Raw genomic sequence first — 27,500 nt, forward strand, 5'->3', positions numbered from 1 at the left:
AAGAAGGAAGGAAAGGAGAAAGGAAGGAAGGAGAAGGGAAGGAGGGAGGAAGGAAGGAAGAAGGAAGGGAAGGAAGGAAAGGAGGGAGGAAGGAGGGAGGAAGAAGGGAAGGAAGGAAGGAAAGGAGGTAGGAAGGAAGGAAGAAGGAAGGAAAGGAGAAAGGAAGGAAGGAAGAAGGAAGGAAGGAGAAGGAAAGGAGGGAGGAAGGAAGAAGGAAGGGAAGGAAGGAAGGAAGGAAGGAAAGGAGGGAGGAAGAAGGGAAGGAAGGAAAGGAGGGAGGAAGGAGGGAGGAAGAAGGGAAGGAAGGAAGGAAGGAAGGAAGAAGGAAGGGAAGGAAGGAAAGGAGGGAGGAAGGAGGGAGGAAGAAGGGAAGGAAGGAAGGAAAGGAGGTAGGAAGGAAGGAAGAAGGAAGGAAAGGAGAAAGGAAGGAAGAAGGAAGGAAGGAGAAGGAAAGGAGGGAGGAAGGAAGAAGGAAGGGAAGGAAGGAAGGAAGGAAGGAAAGGAGGGAGGAAGAAGGGAAGGAAGGAAAGGAGGGAGGAAGGAGGGAGGAAGAAGGGAAGGAAGGAAGGAAAGGAGGTAGGAAGGAAGGAAGGAAGGAAGGAAGGAGAAACAGTCAAAACGGACAGGGTCAATTTGACCCGGGGGGACAACACGAATGTTAAAGTGAGCTCGGAGAGAGGATGAGTGTGGAAAGTCTTCACAGAGAACATCCAGTGAAGTAACCAGTGATGTATTTGAGTGGAGGCGCTGCTTAACCTGATCCACATTAGTCCATAAAATTATCTTCTGAAACTTAATGAGATCAGTTGATGGCTTCCAGAGATGTATCAAAATAAGAGCAGCGTGTAATAAATCCCCATCAGCCTCGAACGAGCGTCAGACCAAAAAATCTTTTCAGAAGCCACATTGTGTTCAGTGTCTTGTGGTCGTATTCAACGCAGGGGGAACAGCGTCCCAGCAGAGAGGCTTCCTGGGCTGCATCAGGACTCTGACTGCCAACGGTGTGACCTTTGACCTGGAGGAGAGGGCCAAGACAGCACCAGGCGTAAGCTCCGGTTGCCCTGGTTACTGCGGCGGCTCCAGCAGCCTCTGCCACAACAGAGGACGCTGCATTGAGAAGAGCAGCGGCTACGCCTGCGACTGCTCACAGTCCGCCTACGGAGGACCCACCTGTAAAGACGGTCAGTGACGGTCTAACTCTTTGTGGACTGATTAAATAACACATTAAAAAACTCACAACTCCAGTTCAGTTTAATTTATTAGGATAAACTAAACAAATACTCTCCCATATGTTTGTTTTTGTTCTAACTCAATATATTAGTTAACCTCTTCCACTAGAACCTGATCACATTTCTGCTCGTCCAAACTCTCCATTAAGACACAAAACCCTCATTTAAATACTGCTGTCTGCACCTGTTGCACCTGTTTTCATTTACACAGTTATTCTTAGTAGATCACCTGCAAAACAAATAATAACTAAACACACAATCTATTGCACTTTGCAGGCTATTAAGTACCTTTATATGGGATCTTAGTAAATCAGGCCCCGTGACTGAGTTTAGTAGCTATAATGATGTTCATGAGATTTCTCATCTGCCCCTGCTGGTCAGTGGCGGTAGTACACTCATAGGAACAGAATAAAACACATGTACAGGAATTTGGCTCCGTTTTTATTTGACATGAATCAATGCTCTGTAGTACCGAGCCCAGTTTCAGTGCTAGTGTCTGTGGCAGGACCTCAGTGTTTCAGCAGGATTTAAAAAGAGTTATAAATGCTCATATATATTTATTTATTGTTTTAATATTTAATGACTCATACTTGCCTTGTCTTTTGCACTATTATCACACAGCCTCAGCACATTAATGTGGACCTTGGTTTTTATTTATTTAGTATACTGTTCTTAGTATCTTTATTCTTATTTAACTTGTATTCATACAGATTTTACTTTTTACATTCCTGTTTATGTTGTATGTGAATGTTATGTGTGATGTCTCTACGTGTATTAAGCTGCTTGGACCCTAAATGTCCCCTAGGGGATCAATAAAGTTTCTATCTATCTATCTATCCATCTATCCATCTATCCATCTATCCATCTATCCATCTATCCATCTATCTAAAAAACCATTAAATCTAAGAGAGACAGAAATAAGAAGAGCGTTGTCTGTGTCCCTTTTGTGTGCAGAGGTGTCGGTGTCCTTCGACAGAGAGTCCTCTGTCACCTTTACGTTCCAGGAGCCTTTTTCAGTGATGCAGAACAGAAGCTCACAGGCGTCCAGCGTCTCCAGAGGAAGCAGCAGCAGCAGCAGAGCCAGAGAGGACGTGGCTTTCAGCTTCGTCACATCGCAGAGCCCGGCCATGCTGCTGACCGTCAGCACCTTCAGCCAGCACTACATCGCTGTCATCCTGGCTCGCAACGGTACGACACATCTGACATTTCACCCAACAATAACCAAAGTTACTTACCCATAGACAGTATATAAGAAATGGACGTAACATCTGTGACGTCACCCATTGGTTTGGAGGAGCAGAGAGAAGAGGAGAGAGGAACAGAGAGGGGAAGCAGAGAGGAGGAGCAGTGTGGAGGAGCAGAGAGGAGGGGGAGCAGGGAGGAGGAGCAGAGAGGAGGAGGAGAGAGGAGCAGAGAGGAGGAGGAGAGAGGAGGAGGAAGAGGAGCAGATAGAGGAGGAGAGAGGAAGTGCAGTGAGGAGGAGCAGAGAGGAGGAGGAGAGAGGAAGTGCAGTGAGGAGGAGCGGAGAGGAGGAGGAGAGAGGAAGTGCAGTGAGGAGGAGCGGAGAGGAGGAGGAGAGAGGAAGTGCAGTGAGGAGGAGCGGAGAGGAGGAGGAGAGAGGAGCACAGAAGGGGAGCAGAGAGGAGGAGTAGAGAGGAGCAGAGAGGAAGTGCAGTGAGGAGCAGAGAGGGGGAGCAGAAAGGAGGAGGAGCAGAGGAGGAGCAGAGTGGAGGAGCAGTGAGGAGGAGGAGCAGAGAGGGGGAGCAGAGAGGAGGAGCAGTGTGAAGGAGCAGTGAGGAGGAGCAGAGAGGAGGAGGAGCAGGGAGGAGGAGCAGAGAGGAGGAGCAGAGAGGAGGAGGAGGAGCAGAGAGGAGGAGGAGAGAGGAGGAGGAGAAGGAGCAGATAGAGGAGGAGAGAGGAAGTGCAGTGAGGAAATTTGTGTGATATAGGATTCTTGAGATTTACTTTTATTTTTTTGGCAATATGTTATAAAAAATAATGAAGATAACTTTATCATAATATATATATGAGACAGAGAGAGTGTACTCTGCGCTACACCACATTGTAACCTGTGCATGCTTCCCATTAGAAATATACAAACATCTTCAGCGTAGCCATACTAGCATTCAACACAATTCAACAAAAACAACAAACAGTAAATTAAATAAAATGACCCGGCAGGTATATACAGAAAACCTGAAGGCATGTGAGAAGAACAACATAAATTTCACATCAAGACTATAGTAATTTTTTTCTCCTGTGTTCATGACTGTGTGGAAAAAACGCCAGATTCATCGTTTCATTTATTATTATTTTTTCTTTTTTATCTGTGAAAAAGGTGGAAAAATCATTTTTGGCAGGTAAAAACAATTTTTTGTCCTGATCTTTTTTTGTTTCAAGTGTAATTCTCACTTTGGCCACAAGAGGCTGACATGGCACCATGTTCTAAATAGGACTGAATGCATTCAGGTGACAAAAGAAAGAAAAGGTCCTATCATCAATATAGTGCTGATAACAAGTCGGATGGTCCCTCTCCTCTTTAGTCTGGAGGACGCAGCATCCATGGCTTCCAAAAATAATTTCAAATTTTGATTCGCCTGACCACAGAACTGTTTTCCACTCAGACCATTTTAAATGAGCTTTGGCCCAAAAGAGACTGTGGCATTACTGACTCATGTTCACATATGGCTTTTCCTTTCCATCATAGAGCTTTAACTGGCATTAGTGGATGGCACGGCGAACTGTGTTCACAGACAATGATTGTTGAAGTGTTCCTGAGCCCATGCAGTGATTTCCATCACAGAATCATGCCTGTGTTTGATGCAGTGCCGCCTGAGAGCCCAAACATCACATACAACATACATTTTCAGCCATGTCCATTGTGCACAGAGATTTCTCCAGATTCTCTGAATCTTTTGATGATATTATGAACTGTAGGTGATGATATATTCAAAGTCCTTGCAATTTAACGTTGAGGTACATTTTTCTGAAATTGTTCCACAATTTATAGATGTAGTTTTTTCTGATTGGTGAACCTCTGCCCGTCTTTACTTCTGAGAGACTCTGTTTGTCTAAGATGCTCTTTTTATACCCAGTCATGTTACTGACCTGTTGCCAATTAACCTTATTAGTTGAAAAATGTTCCATGTTGCCATTTCTTTTTAGTACCACTCACTTTTCCAGCCTTTTGAGAGGTGTTGCTGCCATCAAATTCAAAATAAGCATATATGTTTCATTGTTCACAGTAAAATGTCTCAGCTTCAACAGTTGATATGTTTTCTACGTTCTATTATGAATACAATATGGGTTTATGAGATTTGCAAATCATTGCATTCTGTTTTTATTTACATTTTACACAGCGTCCCAACTTTTTTGGAATTGGGGTTGAAATTTAATCAAGTTTCCCCAACTCAGCAAAAAAGACAAAAAACAAAAAGAAAACTTGACCTGTATGCTGTCCCTGCACAGATGGAAAAATAAGCTTCTCTGCTTCTCTTGTCTGACAAAATAGCATCAAACAAGCTGTTGAATGGTCACTGCACATTAAACAGACATGAGAAGCCACCCGGGGAAACAATTACCAGTGAATCAAAGCTTCACTGTCGTCTCCCCATGACACAAAGTCCTCATTAGCAGGTATCGATCCAACACAGCTCGACAACACAGCTCCTGAGGCCTGTACTACGAAGCTGGATTAACATACCCTGGATATCTCTCCGTTACCTGGGTTGATTTACCCAGACATTCACAATCCTGATAAATGGTACTACGAAGCTGGTTATCAACTCGGTAATTCAACCCAGGGTTTTCCAATCTTGATCAGTGCGCATTCACATAAAGGGTTAAAGGTGTTTGCAGCGTCTGACCAATCGCAAACATGGAGAAACCCTGCAGAGCAGCGTACTTTACCATGGAGGAGCAGACAATTATTCTTCACAAATATGAAGAATACAAACACATAATCCAGGCCAAAAGCAACACTGTTGCCGCAGCAACAGGAAGGAATGCTGGCAGAACATTGCCGACTCTGTTAATGCGTAAATTCGTGAGATTATACAATATTAATTCATCGGACAATATAAACAGACAGCACTCTGATCACTCAATTTCACTTTATTACGGGACAGACGTTTCAGGCAGAGCTTCCTCAGAGCTCTTCCTTTCATAGCCACATTAACTTAGTTTAATATTCAACATTCAAAATACAAACCTATTATGCGCTTCAACCATTTGAGCGATGTCAAACCAACTGTATAACATACAGACTAATATCCCTCATGGGCCTCAAGGATTCTAATATATATTTTGGTCAATTAAAAAATAAGAATACAATTCTGCTTTTCTGCACTTTTGCAGCGATTACTGTCAAGATGTTCTTATTGAGACTTTTTGTCAGGTTTCCTGACAAAAGTTCTGAAACTGGAGTGGTGGTATGGTTCTTTATTTATTTAAATTGTTAAAAAATTGACGAAAACATATTTTTGACAAATAAGCCTTGAGGCAAATGAGGGATATTAGTCTGTATGTTATACAGTTGGTTTGACATCATTCACTCAAATGGTTGAAGTGCATAATAGGTTTGTATTTTGAATGTTAAATGAATGTTGAATATTAAACTAACTTAATGTTGCTTGGTACCTTTCATACAGGATGTCATCGGGGACATCAAGAGGATTGCATCTATCCCTAAAAACTCTTTCTCTCCTAAACGCTCCTCTCACGATCCGCGCACTAATGTCGACAGGATCTTCTGTGAAAGGTGATTTACCCCGGTAAGAAGTGAACCAGCGTCGTAGGACAGAAAACCCAGAGTTAACCCTGAAGTTACCTCGATAAGAGAAAATCCAGCTTCGTAGTACAGGCCTCAGGTTTCTGACTCTGATCTGGTGGTTTGTGAGTGTGGGAGAAAGACTGAGCGGATTTCAACATGTGATTTTTTGAACAAGCCATGACATCTCTTCAGCCAGTAGTTGCTTCTAAATCCAGATTCAGATTTGCTTTATTCGCTTGAATGTTGGAACAACAATGCCCAAGCATCAAAACATAGTATTTATGACTCTAGCTGTTGTGTACAAATCAGGAAGAAACATGCTAAGAATGTAGCAGAGACACGTCAAAAAGGCTCCTGGGTGTTAATGGATGAGGGGCTGCAGGGTGTAATCATTCAGGTATGTTCTGAATGTCCACCTTTGGAAATCCCTTTGTTCTATTGGAATGAAAAGTGCTGTGTGAATTTCTCATCTTGACATGACCTCATTGTTAAGAAAAGCACATTCCTTTGGTATAATACTCCTCCTCTTAGGTCTTGATTGCACCTTGCATTCACATGTCTCCACATGCTCTTGACTTGTGATTGGATCTTACTTCCCCCCACTAATAAACACATACATCATTTCTATTTGCAAAGACCAAATGTGTTGTTGTTTTTAAACAAATATAAAATGTATTGTGTGACCCCTCATGAAAATCAACTGCCCATGCTATTGATTTGCTCTAGCACTGCGTCTGAACATACAACAAATATTATATATTAGGGTCAGTCAGAAATAAGTGTTGGTAAGATGAGAAATTCAAACATATCTTTAAAACTAGTTTTAAAAGCAGCATCAGGTTTGTTAAAATGTACATTTAGTCTTTTTACACTGTGTAATTGAAGGCAGCTTCTTACTGTATGCTGTTTGTGTGTGTTTTTTTGTGTAGGGAGTCTGCAGATCTGGTATCATCTGCAGAGGGACGGGAGCCCTGACGTGTTCAACCCCACCCTTAGCAGCATGGCAGATGGACGACTCCACCGAATCAGAATTCACCGGGAAGGCAAACACCTCTACATACAGGTGAGCAACCAGTCACTGATGTGGATATTCAGTCAGTGCTCCTGTCTGCTGTGAATTGAATCAATATGTAATTATTTAGATTATTGATTGAATTTTTGTCCCAGCCAGCTTCATCTTGGTAGTCAGTGTTGGTATTTTTATTATTGAAACATGATTATTATATCAATAGGTAGATATTAGATGTAGAAACTAGTGGTGCAATGGTACATGAATTCATCCCAGACCATCATAGTGCAGACGTTACGGTTTAGTGCATGTTGTACAAAGAATGTGGTCCATGACCCAAACAATTAGTTATCCACTTAGACTGCGCCAGGCCTGGAAGCCAATTCATACACCACATAGTGGTCAAACTGTGTAAGTACAGCGTCTCATGATGCCATTGGGCCCAAGAAGACTTTTTCCAATAGACTTACATGTTCTGTAAATCAGTGGATACATTTTTTGGGGTGTGACAATCCCTACAAAATGACTCGTCATGCAATAAAGGTCCAATGCCAGACTCGAGCTGCTGACATGGCAATTATAGGTTACGTGCCCTATCCACTCTGCTACCTGGATATGCTGCAGTGTAATGTTTGGTCTGTATACTCCACACCATGTAAGAAAAACATAAAGGACAACAAAATCATGTTGTGACCCACCTTAACTCAGCTACCTGGAATTTGAGTATCAATTACAAGCTGTGTGTGTGTGTGTGTGTGTGTGTGTGTGTGTGTGTGTGTGTGTGTGTGTGTGTGTGTGTGTGTGTGTGTGTGTGTGTGTGTGTGTGTGTGTGTGTGTGTGTGTGTGTGTGTGTGTGTGTGTGTGTGTGTGTGTGTGTGTGTGTGGGACTAATGGTAGCTACGCCCCATGCCTCTGACTGACGTGTTATTCCTCTGAAATGAAGTGCAATGGAAATTTAAAGTAGCAGTATAAAGTTAAGTACAAGTACCTCAAACTTCTACTGAGTTACATTCCACCACTGATCGGGATTAATCCAAGACTGTTTAATAAACTATTGTTAATCATGATGAAATCCTGGTAGATAAAAGATTATAGAGGGATGCATTGGAGAACAGAAAAATGCTATTTTCATGGAGATGTAAGAGAATATGTTAAATAAAATGAATGGGTAATAAGAACTCTGTTTAGAATAAGCTTTGTCGCAGCTCTACCAACTACTTTTTATTGGGATTCTACTTTATTTGACATTTGAATCATGCAGGGATTAAATGTGACAGGAAAAAAACAGCTGTGCAATTTTGTTCAACGTGAGAATTTGGCCGATAGCTACAACACATAAATCAGCAAGAAAGCTGCTAAGAATGTAGCAGAGCCACAGTTTACAGGCTCCTTCATGAGAGTTTTGATGGATGAGGTGCTGCAGGGTGACAGCTTGTGTCATTCAGGTATGTACTGAATACATGGTTGTTTTGTTAGGACGGTGTTGTGAGTCAAAGATGTTTGATGCTTTCAAAGAAGCAAAAATTAAAACATAATGTTTAGTTGCCTAAAAGGCCTTTTATGTTCATTGGAGCGTCACCTATGTCCTTATATTAGTTATACACCACATAGATTGATTAGAGATAGATAGATAGATTTGACTTTATTAATCCCTGAGGGGAAATTTAAAATGTCCAAGCAGCAATACCACAATACACGGCACAAACATGGCACAAAGACAACAAACACAATCACACAAAATACCTAAGAATATAAAAACACACTTTTGAATCATGCAGGGATTAAATGTGACAGGAAAAAAAACAGCTGTGTAATTTTGTTAATTGGTTCTTCAAATTAGAAATTTGAAGAACCAATTAAGAAGACCAAGTTACTTGAATTATGAATTAGATAACATAAAAGGTGATATCACTGTAGGCACCACCTAGTGTCACAACCAGGTATTACAACAAATCTACATTTCATTTATTTCATTAATTTCCTGATAGTTACACACAAAGTCCCTTTTCTTCTGTGTTGTCGGTTAATGTTAATCAACCATTGACACATATCAGCTTATGACTGTTATACTGTCTAAGAAATAATTAATTGAATTGATATGCTTATCATAAATGATAAATAGGCGGCCTTAACGTAAAACGTGACCAAATGTGAGATATGAAACAAAAGAAACAAAAAACTCCAAACAGAATCAAAACATATACCAAAGATATGTTTGCATCCGTGGATCACAGATGTATATCGAGCTGAGTGTCTGATGCAGTGCAGTAGAGCTGCTCTGAAGCACTTACATCTAATTGTGAGCTGATAGCGGTCTGTGTGAATCTCAAGAACATAATCTATAATATGTCTAAGTGTGCTGCTGCTGCTGCTGCTGCTGCTGCTGCCTCAGTTTAGATTTCTTGTAACCCTATATTTCTCTGATTACTCTCCACTCAACCAGATCGACCAGAACATGGACAGAAAGTACACCCTGTCATCTGATGCAGAGCTGATCCTAATCAGATCCTTGACATTGGGCAAAGTCACCAGTAAGTCCTCTGATGATGTGAAGCTTTCCCTGAGAAAAGGTTGAGTAAGCAGTGTGCACAATTTCCTCTTTCCATTTTTCACACATTACTCCACGTCAAATAATTAGACTTCAGTATTAACACTGAGGGATATTTAATTTCAGTTCAGTCACATATTCAAGAAGAATGGAGAAAGTAAAAAATAAATCACTCTTCTTGCACTTGAGAGAAGTTACATTCACAATCTACTTTTCAACCAAAAACTTCCAGGAACTATGGAACCAAAGGAACTAATCTCAGCAACTTGGATAAAAGACCATTTAAGGACGAGGTTTACCGGCTGTTGCTGATTGGTCAAACACAGACAGCGCTGCTGCTTCAAGTTGTGCACCACTTCATTCATAAAACAAGAAAGTCCTCTGGAATCGATATTAGGACAAAGGACAAACATTATAGGAGTTTTTTAAAGTAAGCAAAAAGTTAGACGTCTTGACTTATTTTGAAACAAGCAAGAGAAAAAGAGGGGAACGATTGCAGAGCACAGAATGACACTGGTTATGAGGGAGGGAGTGAGCATCAGGGTTTGTGTATAGTTATTTAAATGTTAATAGTCACTCAATCAAGTCAATGCATTATGTTATATTTAAGTTTAATTGAGGGAAGAAAGATGAAGTCAGTTCTACTAAAGACAGAACAGCCTGCTGAACAAACACAATTAACGTCTCCTGTCTCTGCTTTTCCTGTAAAAAACAGAACACATCTTCTATTTACAGGTAACTCACACCTGAGGACTGTAACATTTACATAATTGGTTGTTTCTTATTGGACAGTGGTACAGATTTGTCTTTGCAACCAATATACACATTACTGAAGTGTTCATTAGACACATCTTAAGTTTTAATGGTACAATCTGATGTAGTGACTTAGTGCTGGATTTATTATCAGCTGGTTGAAAAACCCTCCTGGTTCCAGAGTTTCTGAAAGTTTTTGCTTGAAACAGGACTTAAAAGTTCATTTGAGCATTCCTGTTTGCATTTCCACTGTATCTGAAGAATGGTGAGGATGCAGCAAATTGGACCCTAGGAAGATTAAAGAAACATATTTGTTTTTACTGCTACTTGACTCTGATGCTTCAGTGAAATGAATGAATGGATGCAGAGGTGGAGAAGGAGAGTGAACACTTTAACAGTGTGTCGTACAGTGTTGTAATTAGTGGTTGGTATATATATAGATATATATATTCTATGTTATTTGCTGTTTGAGTTCTTTCCCTCCTTCCTTTTGTAGGTGGAAACTTCCCAGAGGAGGTGGTTGGAGCAGGTTCGAAGGGTTTCATCGGCTGCCTTTCCTCAGTCCAGTTTAATCACGTGGCTCCTCTGAAAGCAGCGCTGCTGAATCGAGGAAGCTCACTAGTCACAGTCCGCGGTCCTCTGGTCCAATCAAATTGTGGAGTGCTGGCAGACTCCATCACATCCCACAACCTGCAAGGTAACATGCTGACAGACAGGTACACACACACTCAGTCGGCTGAAGTGCAGCAACGTTCAGGTGATGCTACTCTGATCTGTGCTTGGGGTTTACTCTGTGCTGATTGGGTAAACTCAATGCAGGATGTGGCGTCAACAGATAGCGTTAAAATAAGCTGCATTTTAAAAAACCCAGCAGAAGAAGAACAGTAGCAGAAAGCGTCTACAGGATTCATCTGAGAGCAAGGAGGGATCAGAGGAGGAATTCCTGCTAGGTACAGAGGGGCCCTGCAGCTCGGAGGAGGAGGAGGAGGAGGAAGCAATGGAGGATGACACCTCTCCATGGAGATCAAGAAATGGGGAAATCCTGTGGGAGCTATTTGCCCAGAGGACCGTCTGCAGCCAGCCTGGTCCTACAAGCCCGGGGCCAGGTCCATGGTCAGGGGGAGGAGGAGGAGGAGGAGGAGGAGGAGCCAGGGCCCTCCAGAAAGCAGATGCAGTGTGTCTTGTGCCAACAGCGCAGAAGGTTGTGGAACCAGTGCACCAAATGTGGAGCACATGCATGTAAAATGCACTTCACAGTGATCTGTAGTTTATGTCTTAAATTGTGAACAGGAGCATGTAACAAAAAGGGCATAAAAACATAAAAAATATTTTTAAAATAACCAAAAACTTGTTGAAAAGATTATATGCGGTGAAATAAAAAAATAGAAAAAGAAGGTATATATTACATTTTTATTACAGTTTTGTGAGAGGGGCCGTTTTGGGACCTTAGGGTAAAAAAAAAACCTCTAATTGCTCCAAAAATAATAATGCATCAAAATCAATGTTGTTATCAGTTATTGACCTCGTCAAGGCTGGAATAACCACATCCCAAATATTCCACTTTGCACCTCACTTATTAAAATATTGTATATTTTGTGTTTTTCCCATTGAAAAAATCATGGGTTCTTATGACAAAAAGGGCATAAAAACATAAAAAAAATGTGGAAAAAATTATTTAAAAAAAGTTTATATCTATGGTGGGGTCTGAAGTTGTTGAAAATATGTGATGAGATGAAAGTTAAAAAAAAAGTTTATATATTACATTTTTATTACACTTTTATGAGAGGGACCGTTTTGGGACCTTAGGTCAAAAAGTGTGAGTTTTTTTAATAAACTGTCATTGCTCCAAAAATAATAATGCATCAAAATCAATGTTATTATCAATCATTGGCCTAGTCAAGGCTGTAATAACCTCATCCCAAATTTTCCACTTTAAGGTAAAAAGTGTAACTTTTTTTTAAAGGGGCCTCAAGGGTTAAAGGAAATTGACAGCTTTGTCAAGTGGTGTAATGAAAACCATTTAATTTTAAACCTTAATGAGAGAAAAGAACTTATCATTGATTTTAGAAAGACTCCTGTACTCATCAGTGATGTGGCTGTTGAGGTTGTTCCCCTACTACAGGAACCTTGGTGTCCTTGTGGATAACAGACTGGAAACAGAACAACCGAGCCATTTTTACAAAGGCCCAGTCCAGACTGTTCTTCCTCAGGAAGCTTCGGTCATTTGATGTCAGCAGGTCACTCTCGAATGTGTTTTATCAAAGTATTTTAGCTAGTGTTCTTTTTTATGCTGTTGTCTGCTGGGAGTGGAGGTTGAAGTCAGAGGACAGAAATAGGATCAACAAGTTAATAAAAAGGCAGGATCCATCATTGGTTTGCCTCCTGACTCACTAGAGGAAACTCAGCAGCATCCTGCACAATAAGGACCAACCATTGTTTGGTGTTTTTAGTGAACTGAAGAGCTGCTTTAGTGCCAGACTACTGATGCCAAGCCGCTCTACGGAGAGATTTAGAAGCTCCTTTATACCTGGTGCAGTGAGGTTTGTTAATGAACATTGCTGTTGACTGCTGAGTGTTGTGGATTGTTTGATTGATGTTGATGTGGTGCTTTGCTCTTATCTTCCACTGTCTGAGTCTCCTGCTGTATGTTGGCTGTTTTTGTGAGAAGGTGACATTAAATTACCCCTTTAAGGGATTAATAAAGTACTTCTTATCCTTTTGTGAAGAACTCTAGCATGTCCAGGTTTCCATCAGCATCATATCATTAACTATCGTTTAGAAAATCAATTTTAGACTTGACTTTATGAATCTGCGTTGTGATGCATCCAAGAATCTATTTTTCCCTCACCGCCCATTAAAAAGACTAACGTTGAAACATATCTACTTGATTTGACTCATACATTTTTTGCACAGAAGGAGGACTGTGGATTTTGTCTTACATTACTTCTGTCTGTTGTTTTAAGATTAAGGTTGAAATGTCAGAAATATACTCAGCATCTGTAAGTCTGAATCTGATGCAAAATCAGATCAGTTGCAAATCATCATATATTGATCACTGTTTATTCATGGAGAACATTCATACCTTGAATTTTGTCTGTAGGGAATCTCATTCACATTTGATACATATAGCTGGAAATCACACTGGTGCCACAGTGTGAAGCACTGTCTAGTCTGTGCTTTATTAATGTATGTATGTCAGGTGTTTATCCTGTACGTAGGATAAGCTTTGTGTGACTTTTATTGTTTGTTTTAACATTCTGATTTTTATACAAGGAATACAGATAAATGCCCATGTGTCATTTACACATGATGTGACACATTACAATAGAGGGTTTTGGGTCCTTGAGTTGTTTAATCATCATCATTACTCATGTGTTAAGTTTAGTTTAAATGTTGTACGTTTTTTGTTTTGTGCCCAAGGACCCCCTCGAACACAAGATGGTGCATCTCAAGGGGTTTATCCTCTTATTCAATTTTGAAATAAATAAATATCAGTTATGGACCACCAAAAAGAAAGAAAATTATAGTAACCCAAAAAAGGGATCTGGACCTCATTTCTTACACGTTGTTTTATAATGAGTTTATCATTTTCTTTCCGACAAACTCGGTTGTGAATAAAAGAGTAAAATCATTCATCCATTAAACCTCCTCTTCAAAAGTGACTCAATGATTTGTCCGAAACATGCTGCACAGCTTTGACACGGGTAGACATGTTTATAATCTGTGACATTATTACATTTAAGGAATAATTCATTTCTCACCTCTGCTTCTACAGATCAATCTGCAACGACAAATAAAGATAAAGGACAGCGCAGCAGTGAAACTCAGAGTGATGTGGCAGTAATAGCAGGTCTGTTTCCATCATTTATTTGGCTGTTTATAATTAAAAATATATTTTATTTGTCACCATCTGACGTCTTAATTATTTCCGTTGGTCTGTTAGAGCTAATTTATTTGATTTAACCTTTTTTTTTTTTTAAAAAAATTTGTTATTTAAGCAGAGGCACTAAATGGCAGCGTGAGATAAATATAACATAGTTGCATTAGAACACACAATCAATCAATCAATAATGTGCAACAATCACATATAACACAATAAAACAGGACCTGAGAGAAATAAAACCAAAAAAAGGTTTAAGCAAGGAGACTTTTTTCAAGTGATTGACAGCAAAGTGTAAACGCAATATTTAAGAGCAGCTCTCACATCAGAGACATGGACTGATCCTACGTCTGCCTTACTGTACAGTATTTTGAACAAATCCTCAGTTTTTTCAGTGATGTTATTCTGCAAGGAAATATGATTAAAATGGTTGTAAATTGAATTTTGCAATCTATAAATCCCCAGGAATCAGAATGTAAAAAGTATGTCGTAAAAATATTACTTCAAATTGGATAAAAGTTCAATGAATAACACTTAATACAGTATTACTTGAAAGAAGCAGTGTGTAAGATTTAGTGCCATCCAGTGGTGAGGTTGCAGATTGCCACCAAGTGAATACCTCACCCCCCATGTTATGTTCACATAACATCAAAACTGTTCTTTTTTTTCTGTTGATGATATTTTTTGAGTGTTATAAAATAAAAGTCTTACCTATAGTTTCTTAAAGAGTGATGTAGCTTGTATATAAAAGTTTCATCATTTTTGGAGAAAGCCATGATTTGTGTGTGTGCATGTGAGTTTAAGATTCATTTGAGTTATTTTAATGAAACTGATGTTTGAAATGCAGTACATATTATGAATGCTTTGATTATTTGATCCTACACAGTGTTAGGCACAGAGTATTTGTACTTGAAACTGCACTGTACCTGCTGATGTGTGTGTTGGCTGCTCCTCAGGTGTGGTGACAGCAGTGGTGTTCATCTCGCTGTGTATCGTCGCTGTGGTGACCCGCTTTCTGTACCAATGGCGAAGCAGGACAAGCGACAGCAGTGTCACGGAGAAGGAGCAACGACACAGCATGAAGACCGGATACAGGACAGAGCTCCACCTCCACTCCTCCATCAGAGACAACATGAAGGAGTACTACATCTGAATACACACAGTACTACATCTGACAAAAGGAAGGACATCTTCATGCCTACATCTCACTACTCCGTGAAGTCAGATGTAGGTGTGATACATCTGACTAAACATGAATAACAACTAGGGGTGCAGAGTACTGCACTTTACTAAATTAAGAAGTTCTACAGCTGACAGCAGCAAGTTTTGCATCTGACTACTTAAAGAAGTACTACATTCAACTACACAGAGTAACAGAGGAATAAAGGACTACATGATCAATTCGAATACATGAAAGAGTACCACATCTGACTTCTTGAAGTAGTACTACATTTGACTAAATTAGGAAGTTCTAATTTAGTTCTACGATGTCTGAAGGAGTCCGATTACATGGAGTACTACCCCTGACAGCAGAATGCACAGTTGTGTACCACTCTCACATATGGACTGACAGGTGGATGTTGTTGCTGCAGTGTTGCTTATGAACACAGATCAGTAATCTGAACACCTGCACGTTGACCAGATACATTGCGAGCACCTGTGGGCCCTCCTGTTGTGTGAACACTAAAGCAGAAACATAGAGGGATGTCATTTCTACAAGTGTGTCTGATGCTGTGAGACGATTAGGTTTTAAAACCTCAGAGGGAGAAGAAGAAGAAGATCTTCCTGAATGTGCAAAACTTATTGTTAGTAACTCTCCAAATGCTGAATATTTCCACATTTCCGTGGAATACGCTCAATGATACTGCAAGTTAAGAAACGTAGGCCAGGCCTGTAAGATATGCGCACATTCGCTGCCGATTTTGTTCTTTTAGTGTGGTGGTGTTAGCAGGGAAGGGGAAAAGGGGGCCAATACTGCCTACTGTATGAGTGCCTAAAGTTTTTATTTCTACATTGTGAAGCTTTTCTGGAGTGATTGGCATCAAGGGAATGTCATTTCCTTTAGCAGACGTTTATCTGTCAGTTCTACAGCCAAGAGTAGATGCAAACTCAAAGCAGATGGAAGAAGTGGAAATTTGAATCTCTCGGTAGCTCAACCATGACATCAACCATCTAATAGTGAGGCAATGTGTGAAATGTTTCTTTCTCCAAGTTTATGGCACTGTCCTGTTTAAAGTTATTGCTGAAATAGCATTGGGCTTATTATGACAATTACACCATCTAAAGCTGTATGTCCCTCCAAAACTCATTACTGCACCGCTGATTTGGATCAATATATGCATGAATGTGTACGTTAGAAATTGAAAATATATTTTGTATATGTATTGTATATATCAATTTCAAACATACACATGCATATATTGATCCAAATAGTCCATATATATATATGTGTGTGTGTGTGTGTGTGTGTGTGTGTGTGTGTGTGTGTGTGTGTGTGTGTGTGTGTGTGTGTGTGTGTGTGTGTATATATATACAGTATATATAGTATATATATACTGTATATATACAATATATAGATATATATAAAAATAGTCAAGACAGTAAGTTTACAGTTATACATTTTTATGTTCTTCAGGCTTTGTGCTTCAAAACATTAAAATATTAACTAAATAATGCATACTACATTAAAGTACTAAGTCTCACCTTTAACTTGAGTAGGTTTACATTAATACAGAAAGAACTCTGTGGGGAATATAGCCCTTTTTACACAGAGAGCCCAAACTTTAGGGGTTCAAACATATTTGGACAGATACACCTGAAGTATTTGAGTCACAGATATCACCAGACATGCCAGAGCCAAAACAGAAGCTGTGCTATGCTTTGGCTCATCTGCTATTCCTTTTACTTCTCCACACTTTCCTCTTACCATCATTTTGATAGAGGTTGATTTTTGCTTTATCTGTTCATAGAACTTTTTTTTGTAGAACTGCAGTCTGCCGTCCTTTGTGTGAGGATAACTAGAAGATTAAATGTTGTGCTGAATCCTCTGAGGTTTTGGTCATCAAGTCTTCTCTTCATCATTGACAAAATAAATGTCCGTCTACACTCTGGAGAGCATTCTTGACCTGCTGTGCAGTCATAAAGGGCTTTTTACTCACTGCAAATGAATTTCTGATCATCAACACAACTTTTTCTCTTTGGTCTTCCACGTCGTTTGCCATTTTGTACCTATGCACTCCTGCAAACCAACTACCTCTGATATCTCTGATAGATTTTTGCTTTGTTTTACTTATGTTGACACACATCACCATCTCAATCTAAATGGGAACTCCCAATCAAGAAACGTTGAAACTTGAAACAGCTGCCCAACAAACATTTGGTAGCCAAGTGACCAATTACTTTTGAACCCCGAAACTTTGGGCTTTTGGGTGTAAAAAAGGGTTTATCTTCCATACGGTTCTTTCTATAATGACTTAAATCTACTCAGGTTTAAGCTGACACTGGGCACTTTAATGTAGTACCCATGACTTTATTTACAATTGAATGTATTGAAGCACAAGAGTCTGAAGAACAAAAACTACATAACTGCCAAAATACTTCATGTCTGGACTGTGTATATTAAATATAAACCTATGTACATACAGTAGGGTCCAAAAGTATGACACCACTTTCCGAGAGTGGGAAAGTGGTCTCAGACTTTTGGACCCCACTATACATATACACATACTGCTTTGCCATGAATTCTATTTTTATGAACCTTACACTTTTTTCCGTTTTCCGTCATTCTACTTTACGTTTATAATGGTGGTTGTAGTGGTAGGGTGTGTTGTGCTGGATGACATGAGACATACTCAATATACTGCAGTCCACTACAACACTACAACCTACTACAAAACTTGGTAAAAGTAGAATTTTTGAGTGTACATTATGATTTATAATGTTTATAGATTAGAGACACACCGTAAGACAGTTATGAGTGACCTCAAGCCTTTAAATCCTGCTTGTCCTGCTTCAGTAACAATGAATTGAAACAATATCTCAAGTTCTTTTTTTCAATTACTCATGTCATGTTATTACTTCCCAATTAATGATTTGTACAACTGCAGTTTTATTAGGGGTATATTGTGAAGATGTATAATTTAATAATTAAAGTGAATATATTCTTATCAATCTGATGTAACATTGATTTACATGTGGTTACAAAAAAATAAGATTTTTCACTATATGACCAAAAGAATGTGGTGTGGGTCTGTTTTTCTGGTTTGGGCCTCTTAGTTCCAATGACCATACAACGATCCACACAACAGCTGTGTTTAAACTCAGTTAGTGTTGGTCTCTTCCCTGTTTCCACATAGAAAGTTCCATTAAGAAATGCCTTTTCCCAGCTTAGTGTGGAAGATCCACCATCCCAGTCTGCCTCCATGCCACATTGAAAAGGCACGCCAGCCATGGCAGCCTTACAATGTCCAGAGCCTTCAGCATCTCAGGTTGAATCTAACCCCCCTCCCCAGCACCTTGCCACTGAGGTCAATGACGGACACAGTATATTCCTGGAGGTCAGTAACATAATCATATGTTCTCAGTGATCTCAAAACAGTCTTGCAGTGCTGAATTTCCTTCCTGTGGCTTTGTGTTTGTAGTTTAGTTAACTGGTTGCATTCATTTGGCTTTATTGACAGATATAATTGAATATCATCCGCATAACAATGAAAATGTATTAAGTGTTCCCGAATAATATTACCTAAAGGAAGCATATAACAGTCTGACATCATTTTAACCAATACAGGAGCTCCACAGGGCACAGTTTTATCCCCTGTATACCGCTGACTATAGGCAGTCAGTCATCTTGCCGACTTCAAAAGGTGTTCAGATCACACAGCTCTTGTGGGTCTGCTTACTCAAGTCAGTGACCCCGCCTACAACAGAGAGGTCGAGTCATTCGTCAGCTGGTGTGATGCAAACTTTTTAAAACTGAATGTGGGAAAGACAAAAGAGTTAATTATTGATTTCAGAAGGAAGAGGGAGGATCTCTCCCGGTCAGTGTTAAGGGTCAACAGGTCGAGGTTGTTGAAACATATAAATATCTTGGTGTCCTTCTGGACAATAAATAAATAAAACACTGAGGCGGCTTTCAAGAAGGTTCAGTCAAGATTCTTCTTCTTGAGGAAACTGAGATCCTTTAACATTAGCACCCCCCCCCCCCCCACCTGTCCCTCACCTGGTGGCTCCATTGAGTCTGCTGTCTCAGACCCGCTCTGTGTCAGTCCACTCACTTATAACCTGGGATATCAATAAACACCTCTGTGGTAACTTCAGCTTAAAAAGAACCACTCGACAATGTCTTGGCCGTAGTTGCACTTTATATAAGGACGGCAAAATGAATAATTACATTATGAAGTCATCTGACAATATCTACTAATTAAATGGCTTTGGTGTTAGCCAAAGTATTCTGGAGGTTGTTTCCAAGAAAAGGCAGAGAGTGTGCTTACTAATAATTTAACTTTAACTTTGGGCTCCTCAGTTTTAACTAAGTACTCCAGTTTAAGTGTAATATCAGTGAGAATTCTCAAAAACACATTTTTACATCACCACAACTGACTTTGTTGATCTGGTGTTGTGTAATTACGTGGCCCACTCCCCATGGGATCATGTAACCCATTGCAACACACACTGATGCTCCACCTGCCTGCTCAACTTCCCCTCAGGGTCTGGGTCAAAGGTCAAAGTCAGCCTGTTTCTCCTTGGAGGCAAAAAACACATTGCGTGCAACAAAAGTATTTCACCTTTTTAAAAGCATTCCTACTCAGTCACATTCCAGAGTCAGGCTTTGAACAGTCAGATGAAGATTGATGGCTGTGCTTTTGTCTCTGAAATGCACGAAGCCTCAAGCTGTATTCAAAATCAACACTATATGCAAATAATATAACTTAAATATTATTCACTGGTCCTCACACTGTATTGATTTAAAGGAAACAATGTTGTACAAAGGAGAAATGATAAAACTGATGAAAAAGATAAAAGAAAAAACTAAATGTTTGTCCAAAGATAAAATAATGTGTATATTCATTTTGTGTTGACAGATAACTTAATATTCTAGTTTGGGCTCTTCAGTTTTAATCGTATGAGCCACTCCAGTGTAGGTGGTCAACACAGCCGGTAAAATCAGTGGGAACCCTCAGAAACTTCCAGTCTGTTTTTACAAAACATCAATAACATTTAAAGTACAGAAATTGATCATATTCAAAATAGAATTTTTTTTAAATCAAATCAAACCTCAGCAACAGCTAGTGGATTTTTACACCACCAGAACTGAGCACAAAACCCAATTCACCTTACCACTCAGCATCTGTAAGGTCAGCATGACATGCAGCACTCCGAAGCATTTAAAATGCTGCTGACATGAAAGAATATTTACAAAAACATCTTCATTTTGCAGTTCTTTTGACATAAAATGTTAGTTTCAAGTTATACTAATGTAATTGATATTGATTTTATTTTTCCTTTCTCCAACTTGTGTCAAGTGATCTTTTTAGTTCAGAGCACTCCATGGTTTATATTCCTATTTAACTGGTCTTCAGTGTAGTGTGCACAATAGCTTTGCATGTTGTACAAAATATTCTCAGGATCAATATCTTTTTCCATATCTTGTAGTATAGTTTTCATATTCCGTATTCTGTGTTTGTTGCTGATCATTATCTCCAGATTGAGATAAATGACATCTGTAAAAACTGTTCATAAGATAGATCAATCATTCTCTTTGATTTGATTTGATTTGATTGATTGATTTATTTATGTATGATCTGTGATTGAGCGGGATGTGAATCTGCTATTTGTGGCATCTAACAGAGCAGCACTTTTAATTTTGTTGTATTGTTTGCGATATAAAGACAATAAAGACACTTTGTCTTTGTCTTTGCTCTTAGGTAACTGTCCTAATTTTGAAGTCAGTAATTACTATGGAATGTTCTGAGGTGAAACCAGTTTGCTAAGGTGCAGTCATTACAAATATGTGGTTACATGACAAGTCTATGGGGAGGAAAAATATAAAAGGGAGCATTGCAGAGTGAGACCATATCTCTCAGAGACTCCAACAAGAGTATCTGACTAATCAGAGAACATCTTCACAGTGATTGCCCAGAAAACCTCCAGAAGGTAAGACAAGCTGCGTCTGCATCTGCCTCTTTGTTTCTGCACAACTTAAGTGTTATTCTGCTGCTTCATACAAAAAGCAGCACTCAAGGTGGACATATGTTGTGTTTTCCTATAAATCAGGCCTAGAAAACATGTATTTTGGATCTTTAAAAGATTACATTCATAGTTTTGGGCAATAAGATGTTTGTACTCAGTCTACATTGGTTTGTCATGATTAGTCTATGAATTCTTGAGTTAAAACCAAAATCTAACCAGTTCATCCTTGAGTCCAAGTGGATGTTTGTGCCAAATTAGAAGGAATTCCCTCAAGGCGTTCCTGAGATATATCATTCATAGGGAATGGGACTGATGGACCAGGAACCCAGAAACATTATGCCTCTGGCTCCAACCGTCAAATCTAAGACGGTGTATTAGGGCCATATAAGTAAAAAATAATAATACTGACCTGGAGGAGGGGGGCGGGGAATATTCTGAGAAAAAAGTCAGAATTTCTGAGATTAAAGTCGCAAATTTGTGAACATTTGCTTAAGTTTTGGAAAATAATATTTCTGTGATTCAGATGACAGCATGAAGCTAAGTAACAAAGACCTGGAATCTATTCGCTGCAACAGACAGAATTAATTTAATTATAAAGTAAATAAATTGCACATACACACGTCATCATTTCCAAATCTCCCCCAAACTTCAGAGCAGTGTTTAGTTTAATGATCTCATTACATTGATTCTCTGAAAGCAGTAACCAGTAAAAAGGATCGAGCTCCCACTCTAATCCACTATTTATTTTATGTATTTATTTTTGTCATGCTTCAGCTGTATCTCAGTTGTATTTACTGTATCTATTTTTAATAAATGTCCTGTTTGGACATACAGAGGACAGACTGAATGATTGCTGTGCTGTGTATTTATGTGATGAGTGATGGAAATGGGATCTTTTCCCACTGTGACACATGCTCTGAAATAAAGTCAACTGAACTGATTTCCATTGAATTGATTGGATGTCAGATATATTTAACTGTGTGTCCTCCAGCTCTCTGTCAGCTGATTGGTATCCTTCACCATGCTCATCTTCATCCTGCTGCTCTCCCTGGCTGCAGTCAGCCATGTTTCAGGTAAGAACACACATGACTTATACTGTGTACTGCTCAGTATTCAGTCTGTGTACTGCTCAGTATTCATTCTGTGTACTGCTCAGTATTCAGTCTGTGTACTGCTCAGTATTCATTCTGTGTACTGCTCAGTATTCATTCTGTGTACTGCTCAGTATTCATTCTGTGTACTGCTCAATATTCATTCTGTGTACTGCTCAGTATTCATTCTGTGTACTGCTCAGTATTCATTCTGTGTACTGCTCAGTATTCATTCTGTGTACTGCTCAGTATTCATTTTTACTGGCAGAATGTGTTTCTATTATTTATTCATTATTTGTCTTTATATTTATTTATATTATATTTAACAACCCAGAATATTATTCGGCTTTGTTTTGAAAACTGCGAATTATTTATTAGGCTAAATGTTTCTAGAAAATTGAAATTACGTAACTCGTATCAAAGTCGATGATCAGGAATTTTCAGCCTCACATGTGACTAAGGCTGCAAAGGGGCGGAACATTTCAGAGACATTTCCGGGAAGTTTCCGGAAATTTCCATGGGAAGTTAAACTGGGGAATTTTGAAAATATTTAAAGTTGGAAACTTTCCACGGGAATTTATGGGAATTAACTGGAAATTTGGGGTAATTCATACAAACGGTATCTCCTGTATATAAACATAAATATAAACATTTCGTTTTATCATAAGCAGACATGCAAACTAAGACAGCAAGCTGTTTCTGCAGCATTGGGAAAGTCGGTCTGGAATGCATTTACAGATTTAACCCTTGTGCCTCACTAACTGTGATTTTTGGCTTTTCATTTTTTTATTTTCTTGATCATTTTTGTTTTGATCAATCACATATAATAGGTCTATAATACATCCATAGGGACAAAAATGTCCCATTGAAACCCATTATAACTACATTTTTTACCCTTCTGCCAAAAAATGACTCTTTCATTCATTCCTGTGTTCTGGGCTGTCATTTTAGAGCCAGGGCTTCAAAATGTTAGTAGATAACATCATTTAGCAGTATTTTACCTATAGAAGAATACAATGTAGTGCTCCCCGGTCCTCGTCCTGCATTATGAAGCACAGCAGACCAGTGAAAACTGTGAGTGCATTGTCTTACATGTCTGCATTTATAGCATTATGTCTAAATCTCTCTCTCTCACTCACACACAGACACACACACACACACAGACACACACACACACACACACTTTTTTTTCAATACACACATAAATTACACACTCTGACACCCACACCAACACATCCAGGTAATTTTGTATGCAACCACAATTTTCACTGGTCTTCATAATCCAGAAGGAGCAGGACTGGGGAATTGTCCCATAGGTAAAATACAGATGAATGATGTTTATATCTGGTGAAAAACAATAAAAACTAACATTTAGTTTGAAGGCCTGTCTCCCAAACCACAGCCCAGAATAAATGTCACAGGAATGCATGAAAGAGTCATTTTTTGGCCCATTTTAATGTAGTTAAAATGGGTTTCAATGGGACATTTTTGTTCCTAAGGATTCCAGAGGGAGAAAAATGCAAGAAAATGAATATTTGAGATTTATTATCAGGACTGATACTGAATACAAATATTTAATTTTTAATATTTTTTACGCTGACATTTTTGTCCCTAATGAACTCAAAGGAACGTTTTTTAAGTGAGGCATAAGTAAGGGTTAATCAATTCTTTCATTGAACAACAAAAACAGGAAGGTCATTGTCCAGCTGACTTGTTACTGAACTTTGAGTCAGCTTGTTTGTGATTATGGACCTAAAATGTTGCTCTGTGAGTCTACATGGCTGCTGAGGCTCCTCAGAGCTCTTTGTTCTTTAACATTAGTCTATGCAGTTTTTAGCTGTGGTCCAACCTGCTGACTGACTTCAGTTCACTAACTGACTCTCACCATGTCTCCTTTTCAGGAGGAGTTCCATTTACAACCAGCACTAACATAGACATCAAATCGTGTCCCTTTGTCTTCCTTGGAAAAGTTTACCAGAACTTGTATGTAAGTAAGATGAATCTTCCTGTCTTTGTCCTCGCTGATCCTTTGTGTCTGGAACAATGCTTCACTTTTACTTTTCCATAACGTTTGATAACTTCAGCTGTGTGTGCTCTGAGTGGAGACTGGTTGCTGTATGCTTTCTGTGATCGTATGTCTGCATGTATTCTTCAATGTGTTTTTAAAAATGTTCTCAATCTCTTTCTTTGCTTGTCTATGTCTTGTGTTAAAAAAGGCATAATATAAATAAAGTGTTACTTCTTTACTTACTGCTTGCAGCCTGCAGATACTATTCAGGGCTGAAGAATATGTGGCAAACATTGCTTTTAATGAGATAGTTCAGCAGAATGTTCTTTGTAGTAAACATTATTCATCAGTAGCTATTAGGGCAAGGCAGCTTTATTTATATAGCGCATTTCATACACAATTAGGTTTTTATAACTATGCAGAGCTTTACACAGAAGTGTTCTTATACTATCATTATTATGTGAAGCACAATTTTTAATTGTTTGTTTTTTCACATAATGTTTGAGGTCTGTGAAGTTGGTTTAGAGTATAGAGAAAGAGACTCTATATCACTGCTCACCATGGAAAATATATTGAACATAAATAAATCACTTTAATACGCATTAATACGCTTTAATATGTTTTAATATGCTTTAATATGTTTTAATATGCTTTAATATGCTTTAATACGCTTTAATACGCTTTAATATGTTTTAATACACTTTAATATGCTTTAATACGCTTTAATATGCTTTAATATGCTTTAATATGCTTTAATACGCTTTAATATGTTTTAATACACTTTAATATGTTTTAATACGCTTTAATATGCTTTAATATGCTTTAATATGCTTTAATATGCTTTAATATGCTTTAATACGCTTTAATATGCTTTAATACGCTTTAATATGTTTTAATACACTTTAATATGCTTTAATATGTTTTAATATGCTTTAATACGCTTTAATATGCTTTAATATGTTTTAATACGTTTTAATACGCTTTAATATGCTTTAATACGCTTTAATATGTTTTAATACACTTTAATATGCTTTAATACTCTTTAATATACTTTAATACGCTTTAATACGCTTTAATATGCTTTAATATGTTTTAATATACTTTAATATGCTTTAATATGTTTTAATATACTTTAATATGTTTTAATATGCTTTAATATGCTTTAATACGCTTTAATATGCTTTAATATACTTTAATATACTTTAATATGTTTTAATATACTTTAATATACTTTAATATACTTTAATATGCTTTAATATGTTTTAATATACTTTAATAGGTTTTAATATACTTTAATATACTTTAATATACTTTAATATACTTTAATATACTTTAATATGCTTTAATATACTTTAATATGCTTTAATATACTTTAATATACTTTAATATGCTTTAATATACTTTAATATGCTTTAATATACTTTAATATACTTTAATATACTTTAATATACTTTAATATACTTTAATATGCTTTAATATACTTTAATATGCTTTAATATGTTTTAATATACTTTAATAGGTTTTAATATACTTTAATATACTTTAATATACTTTAATATGCTTTAATATACTTTAATATGCTTTAATATACTTTAATATACTTTAATATACTTTAATATACTTTAATATACTTTAATATGCTTTAATATACTTTAATATGCTTTAATACACTTTAATATGCTTTAATATACTTTAATATGCTTTAATATGTTTTAATATACTTTAATATGTTTTAATATGCTTTAATATGCTTTAAAACGCTTTAATACGCTTTAATATACTTTAATATACTTTAATATGTTTTAATATACTTTAATACGCTTTAATATGCTTTAATATGTTTTAATATACTTTAATATGTTTTAATATGCTTTAATATACTTTAATATACTTTAATATGTTTTAATATACTTTAATATGCTTTAATATACTTTAATATACTTTAATATGCTTTAATATGTTTTAATATACTTTAATATGTTTTAATATGCTTTAATATGCTTTAATACGCTTTAATATGCTTTAATATACTTTAATATACTTTAATATGTTTTAATATACTTTAATATACTTTAATATACTTTAATATGCTTTAATATGTTTTAATATACTTTAATATGTTTTAATATGCTTTAATATGCTTTAATACGCTTTAATATACTTTAATATACTTTAATATGTTTTAATATACTTTAATATGCTTTAATACGCTTTAATATGCTTTAATATACTTTAATATACTTTAATATGTTTTAATATACTTTAATATACTTTAATATACTTTAATATGCTTTAATATGTTTTAATATACTTTAATATGTTTTAATATGCTTTAATATGCTTTAATATGCTTTAATATACTTTAATATACTTTAATATGTTTTAATATACTTTAATATACTTTAATATACTTTAATATGGTTTAATATGTTTTAATATACTTTAATAGGTTTTAATATACTTTAATATACTTTAATATGTTTTAATATACTTTAATATACTTTAATATACTTTAATATACTTTAATATGCTTTAATATACTTTAATATGCTTTAATATGCTTTAATATACTTTAATATGCTTTAATATACTTTAATATACTTTAATATACTTTAATATGTTTTAATATGCTTTAATATGTTTTAATATACTTTAATATACTTTAATATACTTTAATATGCTTTAATATGCTTTAATATACTTTAATATACTTAATATACTTTAATATGCTTTAATATACTTTAATATACTTTAATATGCTTTAATATACTTTAATATGCTTTAATATACTTTAATATACTTTAATATACTTTAATATGTTTTAATATGCTTTAATATGTTTTAATATACTTTAATATACTTTAATATACTTTAATATGCTTTAATATGCTTTAATATACTTTAATATACTTTAATATACTTTAATATGCTTTGATAATGACTGAATGAATGAGGAAATGAAACAGCGTGTCTGGCTCTTTAATAGAGAGGAGACGGTGAGAAACTCAGAGTTTTTTTAGGTT

At 37.0% G+C, this 27,500-nt stretch overlaps 2 protein-coding genes across 2 annotated transcripts in view; both read left to right on the plus strand.

Annotated features, from left to right (window-relative positions):
- Window positions 1–15,343, plus strand: part of LOC133992667 (contactin-associated protein-like 5) — an 80,010-nt gene extending 64,667 nt beyond the window's left edge. Inside the window, exons 18-24 of the mRNA XM_062431353.1 lie at window positions 942–1,181; window positions 2,184–2,417; window positions 6,930–7,063; window positions 9,453–9,540; window positions 10,807–11,007; window positions 14,086–14,160; window positions 15,147–15,343. Of these exons, the coding sequence (XP_062287337.1) occupies window positions 942–1,181; window positions 2,184–2,417; window positions 6,930–7,063; window positions 9,453–9,540; window positions 10,807–11,007; window positions 14,086–14,160; window positions 15,147–15,343 (1,169 nt within the window). The remainder of the gene's footprint in view (window positions 1–941; window positions 1,182–2,183; window positions 2,418–6,929; window positions 7,064–9,452; window positions 9,541–10,806; window positions 11,008–14,085; window positions 14,161–15,146) is intronic.
- A 7,056-nt stretch (window positions 15,344–22,399) lies between these two features.
- LOC133992668 (uncharacterized) overlaps window positions 22,400–27,500 on the plus strand; it is a 14,958-nt gene continuing 9,857 nt past the window's right edge. The window contains exons 1-2 of the mRNA XM_062431354.1: window positions 22,400–22,451; window positions 24,371–24,456. Coding sequence (XP_062287338.1) covers window positions 22,400–22,451; window positions 24,371–24,456 — 138 coding nt within the window. The remainder of the gene's footprint in view (window positions 22,452–24,370; window positions 24,457–27,500) is intronic.

Source organism: Scomber scombrus, chromosome 13 (assembly GCF_963691925.1).
Source record: "Scomber scombrus chromosome 13, fScoSco1.1, whole genome shotgun sequence".
NCBI lineage: Eukaryota > Metazoa > Chordata > Actinopteri > Scombriformes > Scombridae > Scomber > Scomber scombrus.